The sequence below is a fragment of the Nanorana parkeri genome, unplaced genomic scaffold, assembly GCF_000935625.1.
Source record: "Nanorana parkeri isolate BGI_ZX_2015 unplaced genomic scaffold, ASM93562v1 scaffold462, whole genome shotgun sequence".
NCBI classification, from domain to species: domain Eukaryota; kingdom Metazoa; phylum Chordata; class Amphibia; order Anura; family Dicroglossidae; genus Nanorana; species Nanorana parkeri.
This window is the reverse complement of record NW_017306730.1, coordinates 148,852-165,477: the sequence shown is the minus strand read 5'-3', so window position 1 is coordinate 165,477 and position 16,626 is coordinate 148,852. Positions and strand designations below refer to the sequence as shown.

Below are 16,626 nucleotides of genomic sequence, written 5' to 3'. Positions count from 1 at the left end.
AAGCATGAAGGCATTTAAAAAGCCACTTGCAACAAAGAATAACTGTTTCAGAACATAATTGTTAAAGTATTTACAATGTCCCTCAAAATTACATCAAGTTTAAGACCCACACAAAAAACAATAGTCTACCTCAAATTCCTGAACTCTAAATAAATTCTAAATCTACAGTCCTGGGTTTTCAGGATGATTGCTATATAATGCTTCATATTAAACTTGGTAGTAAAGGCCTAGGAAAAGATCCAGACAAAATGTCAGTGTGCTCGTTAACGGAAACTGATTTTTAATAACTTTTCTGCAATTATGTAGACACAGTCGTGTAAATGAAAAGAAGTTCACAATGAAACAATGATGTGCAACATGCAGTAAACCATGGAAACCAATAAAATTTTATCTAACAAGAGTCAGTCCAGAGAAACATTTACTCTTATGGGTTTCTGTGTGGGTATGTCTACAAAGTGTCTCCTTTCTCCAGCTTAAAATCATTACCGTATAAGGGCTTCGATGAAGGACCAGGTCCCCTTTTTACAAACAGGACACTGAAGAATATTAAGGTAGAACTGGGACATGTAAACAGATTCCCATGGAGGATGATAATATAAGAGGTTGGAAAACACACCAAAGAATCGACCAAAATGGCTGACGTCTACATTTCCCTGTAAAAAACAAATCATTCACAAGTTTTTTTTAATATGCACAGATTAACAGGAGCAATGAGAATGCAGAATGGATATACAATGTTCACATACAAGGATAATGTAAATTTTATAGAATGATTGAGGACTCTAATCTTAATGAAACACAATGTTCTGATTGAAGGAGCTCACACCTGAAATTGCTAATAGCAGTTTTTTGAACAGCAATTTCAAAGAAACATTTCAAACATTGTATTGTAATTCACAATAGATATAAAGGTTGGGGTCTACAATATTCTAGTCAATCTTATTTAGAGCAAAGTCAAAGTGAAGAAACAATAGCAGCCTTGAGAATTCTTCAGTGACTTTACTGTAGTAGGGTTAAAAAATTAGAGGCCTCTTGGTCCGTTTAAATACATTTTCATATTTCACCAGCGTGTACAATAAAATAGGATTTTGGCCTTCCCTGTATAATCATTTTCTTGGGAGTACATTACAGGACACAAGTCAGTATTCAGGAACATAGGGTTATGCTGCTGCCGTCAGGAGATTGGACACTGACAAACAAAACCTAAATAACCCCTCCCACTCACAGAAAATCAGTTTTGTAGCAAGCATTAGAAGGAGTGGATCATAAGAACAGAGGGGTGTGAGCCGTGTCCTTTAATGTACTCTAACAGGATTTTACAGGTAAGACAAAAATTCTATTTTCTTGTTTCCAGGACATAGGACAGCATTTAGGAACATAGGGATGTCCAAAAGCAGTCCGAATGAGGGTAGGGCAGCACAGCAAGAAAACTAACAGGCCCATCGAAAAAAACAACAGGTGAACAGAGCTGCCTAAAGAACCTTACGACCAAGGCTGGCATCTGCCGGGGATTGAACGTCCACCTGGTAAAATATAACAAACGTATAAACCGAAGATCAGGTGGCAGCCTTCAAATCTGAGAAACAGAATCCAGATGCTGAGAAGCCCAAGAAGCGGCAAACAAACACTCAGGTTGACTCGGCTGTCACAGGAAAAAGGCCATAAGAAGATACGATGTTGAATCGTCGGGGTGTAGAGACCACTCTCCAGAATTTGATAACTGTGGAAGTCTGCCTGCCAATTCTCCACCTCTGGAGACTGCACGATGGACAGGGCCAGGACGTTTAGTTCCAATGAGGCCAGAACTAGATCTGCTTCTCTCTGAGCTGCAAGACTTCTGGTTCCTCCCTGATGATTGATGTATGTCACTGTCATGGCACTGTCTGATTGATCTCTGGTCAGATGGTCTACACTCAAAGGGGCTGATGTTGGAGGCACAACCTAATCGCTAACCGGAACATTGATCGGAAGATGAGTTTCCTCCAGAGCCCTTTTCCCCTGCATCAAGAGAATATTTAGGGCGCCCATCAGGTGGACAGCCTGGCTACCAACTTGATGACTTTCCAGAACGGTGTTAAAAAGGATCTCCCTGTCCCCAGTGCTCGCTTTGTCACCGATTACATCAGGGCAAGCTTGGTCTTGCTGCTCAAACAAATGGGATGGCCCAGAAACTGTACTTGCTTGTCCCGCACTGACAGCATGTTGAGTTGCAGCATCTGGAGTAAAATTAGGCACCTGGCACTGCCTCCAATAAGGCCACCTTCAGACCCAGACCCCTAATGCAGAAACAAAAGGTAGGCCGACTCCTCGATTCTTCTGGAGATAGGGATCCACCCAAAACTGCTCAAGGTCTGCATGGTCTGCATAACATTGCCTGGCAAAGTCAACACTCACTGCTTGCAGATAAATTAGGATATCACATTATGGGAATATCCTAAAAACAAAACAAAGCCTGAGGTGTAATGTACAAGCTAAAAAGGGCAAAAAAATGGAAATGTTGTTCACCCATAAAAAAATGCAGGAAACAATGATGTGCCAGGAAGACGGGAATATGTAAAAGAAAGCCTCCTTGATGTCTACTGAGGAAAGGACCTCTGCAAAATGAAGGAAAGCAATGGTTGGCAGATTCAATGTGGAATTTCTGCGCCTGGAGAAAGAAGTTGAATGGGGTGCATGTCCCTCTTGGGTTTGGGGACCGAAAACAGGTTTGAAAAGAACCCCTGAAACCTATACTTTTCCTGCACAAAGGCAATGACCACCCATGAGACAAGTTTGATAACATGAAGCAGGACAGAGACTAAAATTCTAGTCTGTAACCTCCTTGGACAAGTGGGGTGTCCTCTCATTTGGAGGAGAATGTACTCACGGACTGGGAAGATTTGGAGTTTCAGGTTTTTGGGGTGGGACTGAGAACCATGGTTCCCCTTGGACCTAGAGACCTGTGAGGGATGAAAAGAAATTCTCTTAGGCCCAGAGAAAGAAATATGCAAGAGGTGCTTCTTGTATTGAAGTTCAGCAGACTAACACTTCAGTCAAAGAGTCCTCCTCATATGAACTGACTGGAGATCCATTCTGGATATTTGGCGCATAATATCCCCCACTCCATGTACGCAGTAGAGAAGAGCCATGGGAAAGAGCTTCAGGTGTTGAAGAAGCTTGGAGTTCGATAAGACCGAACCAGGGTTCTGGGAGATGACCTTGGACCAGACAGCCAAGGTCTGATAAATGGACATGGTAGCAATGGCAGGTTGCAGGTCCAGGGCTGTTAAGGGCAAATAAGATTTTTAGAAGGCCTCCACAGGGACAGTTAACATATTGTTAAGGCTGGAATGGCGAGATCCACCACAAGAATGAAACCCTGCAGTCGGAATCCTACCTGGATAAGCAGGAGGAAGCCTGAAAGCAAAGTTATAAAAGTGGGGGGTGGTCTGGGCAGGGATGTAAGCGGACGTGCACGCTGAGGCTCCTGCCGACTATCCTGCATGACAATCCTTGTCTAGTGCTGCTGGCCTGTACTGGCTGTGGTGTGAGGCTGGCTCCGATCTGAGTGTGGACAGCTGAAGGATTGGAAAGGAACTGTTCGGTGAGACTGTGTGAGCTGCCTGACTGGTGATAGAAACGAGCTGTGATGCTGCCAATTAGGGCTATGAGAAGCTCAGCGGATGTGAGAGGGAGAGGAGTAAAAGGTGGAGAGGGAGGGTGGTGGAAATATGACTAGGAAAAGAAAGAAGAGTCAACGAAGGCGATAGTGGGCTGAAAAGAGTAAGATGGAAGTGATGGTGGTGTGCATCCCCATAAAGGAAAGGAGACTGCAAAGCTTTTGGGGGGGGGGGGGGGAATTGCCCATAAACCAATCAGAAATGCAACACTAAAAATGGTGGAATCACCATCTAGTCATCAGGCTAATTTTGGCACATGAATCCACCCTGCCACTAACCCCAGCACAGGTGACTTTCAAATGCACCATGGATACTAGTGAATCAGCACAAACCGTGAGTAATCTAACTGCTCCTACAATTAATCATTCAGAGAGCCTACATTGGGAGGTATAATTGCAGCGGTAAATACATGTAACTTTTCACTTGCCGATGTAATGAACCCAATGCAGGGGTTGAAGGAGGACATTCTATTAGTTTGGTAGGACATTCAGAAGATCCTGGTGCATACTACAGCTTTAGAAGATATAAAACCTGGGGGGAACTATATGGTGGAGCCTGGTTGCTGGGATTATCATTTACCCGTAGATTACACCTAAATAATATCTGAAACTATTAAAAACTGTCTGTTCCATAGTGCCAGAGTGTCAAATTGTAATAATATTACTAGGGATGCACCGATACCAAGTACCGTACTCGGTACAAGTACAGATACTTTTCAAGCTCCAAGACTAGACTGGAGAAAAATTCAAAAGTTAGGGAGGCAGCTGTCATTTGTAAGTGCACACGGAGCTCCTGTGATTTGTACATCTCTGTTTTAATGTATGATTTTGGTTTTATAAATATAAAAGGGATGCACTGATACCATTTTTGCAAATACAAGTACTGATACTTGCCCAAGTACTTACAAGTACTGATACATTTTTGTTTATTGTCATGTGACAGTTTTTCTAAAACAATACAGACTAATGATTTCAGGACAGTGGTGGAGTGCCAGAGCCAGGTCCCACTTGCAACTTCTGCAACCCTGATAGTTGTCATGAAAATGCCAAGTATCGGCACTGGTATACATTACATAATGCTATAGTTCCCACTTTTCAGACATCAATGGAGACTGTGAAACCTGATAGGATTTGGTGAGATCCATCTATGTACTATGATTTCTTTTGGAAACTGCATTAATAATATCATGGATTATGTGTGATTTGAGCACATGTCGGATGGGGCTCATGGATATTGGGCTTCTGCAGATGGTCTTATTACAACGCCTTGGGGTTGTGCAACAGGGTGTTTTTCGATTTGGAAACCCCAGGATGCACAACTATGCATGCTTTGGGATGCATCAAACTATGCTGCTTTGGCACACAGGCAATATATGAGAGGCATGGCTCCGTTAACATCATATGATGCATTTTTCTGAATAGTCTCTAACCTTCTCACACAGTTCATGCGTTTTACTCCACGAAGGCTGAGATGTTACATACACTTACTCACCTTCGGTTTTCATTGATGGATTGAATCTGGGGCCAGTTGTGAAGCACACGGTTTTTAGGAGCTCCCCATATGCAAGACTGCATTACAAGTAGATGGGGTGGAAGACCACATACAGTATAAGGGGTTACAGCCAGCATGATTTGAACTTCTCTGGACTGTAAAAACTATTTATGAGATCATTTGACCACTATTTGTAGATTTTGTATTTTGGGTGTGTTTTGTGTTTGGTTTTGGTTGGTCTTTTTGTTGTTTTTCTTTGTGTGTGTGTACATTGATGTTTTAGCGATATGCTTTGATACGATAGTAATAAATGTCGCATTCCAGTGTCTATTGATGTCTGAGAAGTGGGAACTATAGCATTATGTAAGCAGGAGGAAAGCATCACCCTCGAAGGGGTTAATGGAGACTCGGAGGTGTGCCGCGACTCAGGCAGGGGACAGTAATCCACAATATCTGTGCCAGGGTCCGTAGGGGTGGTGTGATGCTAGGGGTTCTCATGAGCCAACTGCCAAATGTAAACCTCACTGGAGGAAGCAGGGAGCCCAAGTCCAGGTGGTGGTGGTGTTGAGTGGCAGTGGGGAGTGAGTGACCGGATCCTGCGCAGGCAAGAGAAGCTTGCATGTTCAGTAGGGCTCAACTAAATGGTGGAGCCCAGGAAAGGTTGCCAAAAATGGTCGCAGCCCTCAGTTTCCGATGACAGAGAGCGGCACAAACAGCAGCACAATCAGTTAGCCTTTTAGGGGATTCGCAAGGTGACATTTAGCACACCCAGATGCTGTCTTTCTGCAGATGTCTTCTCCTGTTGACTCAGGCAGAAGCGGGGGGGACAATACATGCCCTCCTCAGGATCTTCGCCATCCCAATGGGTATACCCCCTAAAGTTTTAGGGACAGGGTTTACCCGGTTTGGGGAACCGAGGCCCTGGGCATGTAGAGCTCTGCAGCTACCTTATCGCATTTCACCATGTGCCTCGGTGAGCACCAAAAGCAGAGTCTAGTGCTAGAAGACTAGAAGACACAGGCTGGCCCTGCACCTATCTCATGGCAGGCTCCAAGTACAGCCCCCAAGGCTATGCCAAGGATTAGCTGATCTGGAAAGCTGCAAACAGGAGCTCCAACGGCTCTATAGCTTTTGAAGACATTTTTTAGAAGAAACATTATATTGATGAAAAGAAAAGTGGGTAGCTTTTCTCAGAGAATATGTTTTTTTGGGACACCAGCACAAAAAACTAAGGCTTGCTGAGAGTGGGAGGGGTTATTCTGGGCTGTCTTCAGTTCTGTTTTGCCAGTGTTCAACCTCCTGAAAGCGGCAGCATAACTCTATGTCCCTGAATACTGTCCTGGGTCCTGTAATGAGGTTTGTCACGTCATCAACCATTTGTCCAGAGATGACCAGTGAGCAGTAACCACCACTTTGTTTAGGCTAGTGGCAGTCACCTTCCCAACAGATTGCCAAGCATGACCACAAGTTATACAAATGCATCTCAGCTGATCTATGTACAGTTTTCCCATAAGTGACAGCTGATCAACATGCTGGTGTCAATGTGTGGACAATTTTTATTCCTGAAGAAAATACATTTTAAACAACAAGAAGCATCTTGTAATGCTACTGAATAGAATAACAGCATCTACAAAATTAGCAGTATATTTGTTTATTATGAAAAGAAGAAAAATCACCTGAATAAAGTGCTGGAGCAGAGACATGAAACATTTCTGAGGGAACAGCGAAGGTAGGAGACTTTCAATTTCCCCAAATGCTTCTGTGAAGAACTGTCCTTCTATTAGTTCTTCAATTCTGTTCCAACTTGATCGCCCAATTTCCTTATGTTTAACCTAACAGGAATCAAAAGCAAACCTTTCACTAAAGAAATACAGAGGCTATCATTGCTTACCTACTAGTGAAAATTGTGGTTACCTATCCCTTTGGCTGACCCCCTGGCTTTAGAGTAAAACTAAAACTCAGTTAAATCTTAAAAATACATTCAAATACATTAACAATTAACTAAAATGTACCTTATTTGTGCACCACTCTGTAGATCCTCAAATCATCTATAAATTCATGGTGACACTGCCCTTCCTTCTGGAAGGTGGCTACTTTTGTTCTCCAAGTTTTCTTGTGTTGTTGTAAAGTAGCCACCGCTCCAAGCTCCCTCCCATGCTGGACTACAATCTCAATAGAAATTAGTAAACTGAACCTGATATTGCAGTCCATCACCGGAGCAAGCTTGTTGAAACTTCCCTGATGACAGGTTTCTTTCATTCAGGAATTAGCAGCAACGCAACAGCTTTGCTCCCTTGAGCAAACAACAGCTTTCTTTGTTGTGTCAGTCATAAGAATGCAATAGTTATGAAAAGTACAGAGAAAATAATTTGTTGTCGCCTCAGGTGCTTTATTGGGAATCAGTCAGGGTCGTGCTGAGTATCTGAATTCCACTGCCCAGTATCTGAAAATACTACCTACTGTACTTGGCCATCTCTTCCTTTTCCCCTCCCAATTATTTATTTTTTTACTATTAGCAATGTTCAATAACAAAAGAACAAAGCACAAACAGACAGCACATATCTACTTCAGTCTGCATAAATACAACAACATACTGAACCTATAACCACCATTACATGATATTCAAACATCTGGGGTTCTTTGCATATAAAGTGTTGGGTGACAGGATAACCAGAGCTACGAAAAATAAGGGAACAAACAACTGGCAAATAAGAGTAGCAAACAAAGATAAACATGAAAAGAGAAGGGATAAAAAGAAAAAGGAGATAGAGGAGAGATAAAGGACGAAGGCCAGAATGGCCAAGGGAGTCCCATGATCTCAGGTGGGGAGTAACAAGCATCAAAGTTCCAATAGCCGTTTGTCAAAATCAGACAGAAGGAAATTGAAGACCCACAGGTCCCAGACCTTACGAAATTTGGGCATTTTGTAATTTACGAAATTTGGGCATTTTGTAATTTAGCTATCAGTTTTTCATCAATCAGGACCCATTACAGCCAATTTGTGACTGCAGACAGGCATACAATTTTTTGAACTTGTAGGCAGGCTTGAAAAAGGTTAGAAATGTTCTAGCATTTCCCCAAGTAAACCGCTCCCCAGCTTACAAAATGGTTTTGGTCAGGACTGAGCTTTGAACTACTGGTTAAAACAAAAAAAGTAATAGATAAAATGCACTTTAGTATTCTATGCATAGTTTAGAGGATAGTTGCAGAACCTTTTATAAATCCAAGCTTATCTACTTTCTTTCAGCATTGAGAAGCTTACACATTATTACTATCCTCCTTTCCAGGAATTGCTACATTCTTAAGCTAATGATTAGTGTTGGGTGATATGCAGATTATTTTAATGGCCATCCTTGTGCACCAGTCAAGGAAGTTATTACCTGCAGAAAATTCTCAATCATATAAAAGCTCACTAATTTGCTTCCAATAAAAAGCTATCTACTTATTAGACAATTAAAACTGGGCTTTAGGATTCAATGTAAAAGCAATTATTCACTTTAGAACTGTCAAAGAAATAGGACATTAGGCAAACAATTACATTGTATCCATACAATACGTACAAAAGTCATATGTAAATGTGTAAATCAAAATCTATTCATCAAAACTGATCTCACACTAGAATCCACTTGAAACACTGATCTGCTGACTTACAAACTGGTGAAAACACACCCTAAAATGTATGCTTACCTGTTCAATCTTCAGACACTTTAATTCCTTTCAACAAGGGTCATTATTGGCAAAAATAATCTAACAGATTAAGCAGTTCTACCACCAAAAGTTTACATATTTCCTAAGTGCTCTTAGAAGCTTTTGAAAATGTAAAGTATTTTTGTGATTGGCACCTGGTTGAAATTGCCTACAAAATTGCTGTGAGTGCGAGTATTACCGTAGATCGTTCTACAATTAACAATGATAAATAAAAATGTTGGTGTGCTTGCTTGGAATGTTTGCATTGCAAAGGCAGTGGCAGACAATCAAATGTACAATTCAGGAACCATTCAGTCCTAGGAGGTTGGCACATTAAAGTAAGACAGATAAACCAAACTTGGACCCATAGGATTAACAGGACAAAAGTGAAAAAGTATTTCAGCCTGCTTTGCTATCCAGCATAATTTACCCAAGCCCTGTTGCTATGACAGGATCTCACTGTTGGCTTTGACAGGATTTTTGTAGTTATCATAAAATCCTTTTCTTAGAGTTCATTGAGGGACACAGGGTTAATTCTGAGACTAGAGTCTTACCTTAAAATCCAACGTGGGTATACATGCCCTTTTTTAGTTTGTGAACTTTGAACAGGTTGTAGTAGAACTAGGGATGCACAGATACCAATTCAGATACTAGTGCCGATATTTGGCATTTTCACAAGAGCTTACACGGTTTCAGCTGCCACTGGGCCCTGGCACTAGATCACTGTCCTGAAGTCATTAGTCTGTATTGTTTTACCCACATTAAAACAGGGATGCACAAATCCCAGGAGCCCCACAGCCAATGCTCCTTTAAAATGACAGCTGCCTCCTAACATTTGAGTTTGCCTCTAGTCCAGTAGCTGGAAAAGTATCGGTACTCGGTATCTCTGCATCCCTAAGTAGAACCCCTGGAACTGCTCTACCACAGGGACTGGGTAATGACACCTTAATCCAGAACACCCACAAGGTTTGCACGGAGATCTGTTAATCTGTGGGGTAACACAGGTAGGTTGGAAGTAATGAGCTGGGGAGAGGGCAGATTTGTAGTTTGTAGCGCCTGTAAACCAGTCCCCGCACTCAAGCATCTAAGACGCTGGTTGGTCAAGTGTCCGCAAAGAAAAACAGACATCCACTCAAGTTGAAAGGTATGGGAAAGAAGGGGGAAGCCCAGGGTTTGCCGGTGGGCTGGAAACCAGATTTGGGTTTGGCTTTGGAAGTTGAGGTCTGGAAGTAATAAAATTAAAAGGACTCTTCTTTGCCTTCAATGAGGAGCTGCTTTTTTCACTGGGATGGTAAACACTTTGTTGCGACACTCCACCCAGCAGATGACATCACCACTCAATCCCTCAGTATTAACCCCTTTCAAGGTAAAAGTGACAGAAAAGTAAAGTTTAAAACAGTGCCAAGTAGGTCAGGTAACCAGCTAGCTCTTGGTGCATGGCCTGCACAGCCTTCTCTCAAAGTGAGTCTCTTTAGAATCAGGGTCACACCTGGGGCTGTGCCACTGCCCTGGACCTGCAGAAATCTCTGTTGCTGACTTTACAGTACATGCAAGTTTGGAAAGTGTCACAATGCAAAGCCCAAAAGATCACATTACATAGTATTTGGGGTTGAATAAAGACATCCATCCATCAAGTCCAACCCATATAGGTCCACGCATCATCTCATTCTTAGGGATACTGGTATCCCTGGATATTACGGTCCCTCAAGAAATTGTCCAAACGTTTCTTGAACAAATCTACACTCTTGGCTGAAATCACTGCCGATAGCAGTGAGTTCCAGACCTTAACCGCTCTTACTGTAAAGAACCCTCTTCGCCCATTGTGCTGGAATTTTGTCTCCACCAACTTTAGGTGGTGGCCTCTAGTCTTTGTAATGGAGTTAATCTCAAACAGTTTGTTGCCAATGTTGCTGTCACCATTGAACATCTTGTACATGAAAATCATATCCCCCCTTAATTCCAGCGTAAACATGTTTAAGGTCAGAAGCCTTGTCTCATAGCTCTGGTCCTCCATTCCCCTAATTAGTTTGGTTGCCCTCCGCTGGACTCTCTCCAGTTCAAGGACATCCCTTCTCAGTACCGGCGACCAAAACTGGACCGCGTACTCCAGATGTGGCTAGCCCCAGAACATATGGTCCAGGGGGGTTCAGATATGGCACTCCAAAGTCAGGCTTAGGAAAGGCCAATACAGATAGCTGGATATAGAGATCAGTTCAGAAGCTATGTAGCTGGAATCTGAATCATGAAAAAAGGTAGTCCTAGGACACAAGCAAAGAACTGCAGCATGCTAGCAGAAAGGGTTATACTGGGCTGGCCCACTTTTTTTGTTGTTGCCAGTGTCCAATTTTCCTGTAGGCAGCGCTATACCTGACAGTCTAAGTTCCTGTATCCCTCAGTGGACTAAGACATGGAAAAAAAATACCTAATGATCTTGCCAAGAATGCAGTCAGCTTCTAACTTCCTGTAGTAAGCGAGACAACACTGCCTCTGCTGCAATAAAATAGCAGAAGAGGAGGAGCAAGAGTAGGCAGCTAGAACAAGAGGGGAGTGCTGAGAATAAAAACAAGGAGTTGTGGAGAAGAAGATGTGCTGAAATAATCGCACATGGGACAGCTGTTCTTCATATACTGTATATTTTTTTTTTTTTTAAATGTTGCCCATTCACACCCTTTAAGCATTTTTTCCTCTGTAGATGTGCTGCCATTAAACTCACTTTGCACTGGCTTTGAGCTTTGTGGATCCTTCTAGTGGCATCCAATATTACTGAATTTGTGCCTAGGAATCTCAGTACACATTTAGAAATAGCCTTTTGACTAAACATAGCAGGTGAAAGCAAATGTGTAGTACGCTTAATATTGATAAATCAATAAAAAGGAAAATGCCAATGTGACATTAAATAATATTAAGAAACAAAGAGAAACATGATTTGCTTTCCTTAGCAATGGTAAACTCTGTATATTTGCACATATGGAGACAGAACATCTGTTATCTCCCCTCAAAGCAAGTCTAAGTATATAATCAATGTTTCTCTTAGCTCTGATGGTTCCCATGAAATCCTGTTACTTACAGTTGATGTATACTATGCGTGAATTTAAGGGTAGAAGCCTATTTGGAACTGATTCCTTTGATATTTAGTTTTTGTTCACACAAACCCTTTGATGTTCCTGTGAGGTGTTTATGAGCTTCTGGCAGAGTCTCCAAAGTAAGGAGCATTAATCTTTTGTTTTGCTGATTTACATACTGAGCATGTTAGCTTGGTAGCTGCTCTCAGTTATATATTCTATTATTCTTGCATTGTTTCTGCTGTCACAGTGCATGTGCATTACACTTGAAATAATTAAACATGACTTTAAGTACATACACAGACTCAGCCCAGTTATTGATCTAATGCTAGCATGCAGTGCGAAGAGATAAAGAGTTTCTAGAATGTGATGGAAAAGGGCATTGAGTCAGTCAACATTATGATATTAATGTTAGGTCTTAACATAAACCAAATAAACATGAACAAATAAAAAAATTAGGAATTTGGATATTTCCTTAATTTATGTTTTAATATATTATAAAATAGCATAAGTCAAATGTACCTGCACAGTCCATGTTAGCTGCACATATCAACATTTAAATAAATACCTTGAAAAGCACCAACAAAAAAATCTTGTCTAAAATTCAGCTACAGGAGTAGTCAGATAAGGGCCAGAAATGTTCAAATAAGTGCCTGAGAATCTAGTTAGTTTCAGGGCTTTCACAGATTTCAGTGATTTTATCACAATCTGGAAGGACAGGGAAGTTAAATGTTCACCTGAGGCAAGTGTTGAGTGTGTCACATTGGAAAACCAAGCGTTATCTCTATCTGCTTCTTACAGTGAACTGATGATAGTCTAAAGGGACTTGCAAAAGTTTGAATTAGAGGGTATCACTAGGGTTTCCAGTAGGTATAGCCATTGCACTGAGGGCTCCAAATTCTGTAAATAAACATATGTGCATACATTGTTTGAAAGCATACCCCCATTCAATAAATATACAAAAAAGTATCTAGGTAGAAATAAAAAACTGAAAGTGCGAGACCTTATGAATTGGTCCATCACATTCAGTCCAGGGAACAATGGTCACCAGGACAATTAGAGACAGTTAAATCTTCCAGCTAGCGGCATAGCAATAAAAATCTGACAGACCTTCCCGATGGTACCCAAAACTAAAAAATGTTTTGGTATTAGATATGCTTTAAATTATCACATGCATATAAAAATAATGATAAAAGAAAACTTATTTTAAAAAGGATAATTTGCTATAAAAGAACTAAAAAAACAAAAGTCAATTCCTTCTGCAATCCTACCGATCATAACCCAGGAAGATGAGCCAGCAAATAACCGCATTCTCTATTCCTGAACATTACACTGTAAAAGATGTAATAGAACCCCATTAAAAAAGAAAAAAGAGAAATACAGTACAGCGTTTACCCAGTCACCAATAAATGAAAATGGCATACACTGTTTTCATACACTGGTAATGGGGAACTTCCAGAAAATAGGAAAAGGTGAACTTGCACCAAAATGCATCCACTCAAAACAAAAAAAAACTAAACAAAATGAGCCCCAGATATTTTAAAGAGAAATAGAGATTTAGTAATTAATGCTGACAAAGGAGGCGGAATAGTACTACAGAACAGAGGTGATTACCTTAAGGTGGCCTATAGAATATTAAACTACCACCATTACTATTCTGAACTCACTCATAACCCCCCCAGAGAACAGAAAAGTGAATCAATGTATCCCATGCCAACAACATATTTAGAAAAGGAATTCCACCACAGCCCCCACCCTGCGCTACTTTTGTTGTATGAAAAAAATTCACAAATCACTTACAGACTTCCCCCTGGAAGATCTATAATATCAGACAATTTTCATCACTACCAATTGATCGCAGTTTACTGACTTTTATTTACAAAGATATGTCACAAAATTACCATCAAATCTACGAAATCCCACTCAACTAATACAGCTACTGACCAATATACAGTACAGTATATTGGCAAAATTCATATCATTGGATCACCTTTTGATGTTGCTTAACTTTAAGCCAAATTCATGAAATATTGGTGTAAAGTAGAACTCCAGGAAGTTTTTTCCAATAACACTTGCAGTGGGGCTACTCCCACACTGCAAGAGTTATCTAGGTGCTAAAATAACAATTATATATTCACCCAAAGTTTCAGCCTGTCCCCGCCTCCGCAGCCGATTGGAATGTTCCTCAGCGTCCTCATGTCTATGAACAGTGTATAGAAGTGATGATTACCTGGACCTCAGACCCTGCAGAGGGAGGGAGGGGGAGACATTCCAGGGACTGGTGTAAGAAGAAGCCAGCTTGGAGCTTTGGGTGAGTAATTATTTGGGGTTTTTGTTTAACCTAGACACAAACGAGCAGTTAACCCTTGTTAGGCAGTGCGGGGGTAGCCCCACAGCAAGGGTTAATACATAAAATTCTGCTTTAAGAGCATTCTCCACCTACAGACATTTGATGAAGAAATAAAGAAAATGCACCCTCTAGTGTAAAAAACTAAGTGCACCCTTACTGCTTTCATAGGAATTAGAAGGCTAAGTAGCAGCCAGGTGCTTCTAAAGAAACGCCCTTAAATATTTGATCATCAGCAAGTGTGACCAACTCTATAAAAGCTGAAGTTTTAGCAGTTTGCTGGTCTTGAGCATTCAGGTGTGTGTTAACACAATACCAAGGAGGCAAGACATTAGCAGTGATCTTAGAGAAGAAATTGTTGCTGCCCATAAATCTGGGAAGGGTAATACGGTAATCTCCAAACAATTTAAAGTCCCTCATTCTACAGTGAGGAAGATTATTCACAAGTGGAAAACATTCAAGACAGTTGCCAAGCTTCCCAGGAGTGGATGTCCCAGGAAATGTACCCCAATGCTCAGAGAAATTGCAAAAAAACAAAAACAAAAAAACACCAAAGTTACATCTCAGATTATACTCAGTTAGCATGTCAAATGTTGAAGTTCATGACAGTACAATTAGAAAAATACTGAACAATTATGGTTTGTTTGGAAGGGTTGCAGGAGAAAAAGAACATGGCAGCATGGCTTAGGTTTGCAAAGTTTCTTCTGAACAGACCACAAGACTTCTAGAACAATGTCCTCTGGACAGATGAGACCAAAGTGGAAATGTTTGGCCACAATGCACAGCATCACGGCGTGGCTAAAGCGACGTTTGGAGATAACAAAAACAGCACATCAGCGCAAAGACTGTGAAAGCTGGGACATGACACCCTACATAATAGAGGAGAAAATTGCACTATCAGAAAAGAAACAGTGGAAAACCTGAAGAGGAAAGAGAGGGCTTGGATAAGGGTCTGAGGCCAAAACCAGAGAGAAGAACAGGATATTCAAATGCAACTGTCCCTTTCACAGTCAAAGAGTGAACTGCGAGCAGAACAGGACTTGTGTGATGACTGCGCTGTCAGACATGCTGTAGTTGACAATAGTGGAATAACAAAACCTACTCAAAGTGAAATTGTAATGGATCCCCGCCATCTGCGCATGTGCGGCCTGCACGTTCCCGTGCTGTTGGGGAACACCCCATCCCGCGCATGCGCAGAAACAGTAACCTGCGCGGAAGAAGATGCGCCATCTCGCGCATGCGCAGAAGCAGTAATCCATCAGCATAAAAATCTGCCATGATGGCGCACAGGAAATTACATCACTGGCCCTATATAAACCCAGCAGCAGTACCACCATGTTGCTGGTTTATTGTCAGCTAATCCTTGTTCCAGTTTGTTGATATCTTGCTTGATCCTTGTGACCCGGACTTCCTAGACAAACCTTGAATTCTGCCTGCCTTGACCACGGAACTGTTATTTGACCATTCTTCTGCCTGACCCCTTTTGTACTGGAATTGCCCGCTTGGAACCTGACCTCGGATTGCCCATTGGATTACAGCTTGCACGGTGCTCAACACCCCTGGCACTCCTGCCACTTGTTGTCCCGCTGGGCTCTGTTCCCATCCTCAGAGTCTCCCAGGAAACAAGGTGCAAGGGAAGCCTCCTCTCACATCCGGACTCCCAGAAGGTACGTAACAGAAATACAGGGCCTCCAAGGGGTCTCACATAACCTGAGCAGGTGGGTTATGGACTCAAGGCAAGCAGGTTGACAGTGAATGTGGCTAGAGATGACCAAGTGTCATTGCAGGGGGGCAGTAGGTATTGAACACGGCAATGTGTTCCATATGTCTCTCAGGTGCAAGAGCAGCAGATGGCAGATGCAACCTTGTGGATTTACAAATACATTTCCATTCATAAAGGTTTAAAAAAGATATAAAATAAATCCATAAAATAATTAGATGCCCTTTCCAATTTTGTGCCTGTTATTTGGTGTATTTTATTATTTCAGGCATTTTACACAAGAAGAAAAAAAGTCCAAATAGCAACTTTATAAATTTAAAGAGCTAAAGGGGGTATACAGCTGCACCAGCTGGCATTTTTATATGCAGCTTTGCACTTTTAACATTCAATTAAAAAAATAAGCCTTTGCTTAAATGCTCACCTTATTGGCAGTGCTGTTCCCCACAGACTTACTGTTATAAGATTCAGTGCTGCTCATCTTCCAGTCTGAATGATAGCCAGCATCATTCAACCCTCTTACTGTGCGCCCAGGCTGTCATGGATACAACCTGGAGGTGTGTCAGAAACTTTAAAAAACAACACTTTTCTGCAGCCCTCAGAAGGCCTATATTTACTAACTTAATCACCACTGCATAAGCTGTTACAATCTCACGCAGTGTT

General features: G+C 41.6%; 1 protein-coding gene across 1 annotated transcript in view; it reads right to left on the bottom strand.

Moving 5' to 3' along the window:
• The window catches only part of SLF1 (SMC5-SMC6 complex localization factor 1), a 64,792-nt gene that overhangs the window by 15,808 nt on the left and 32,358 nt on the right, over positions 1–16,626 (bottom strand). Inside the window, exons 8-9 of the mRNA XM_018560519.1 lie at positions 6,827–6,982; positions 487–653 (exon numbers count right to left, since the gene is read on the bottom strand). Coding sequence (XP_018416021.1) covers positions 487–653; positions 6,827–6,982 — 323 coding nt within the window. The remainder of the gene's footprint in view (positions 1–486; positions 654–6,826; positions 6,983–16,626) is intronic.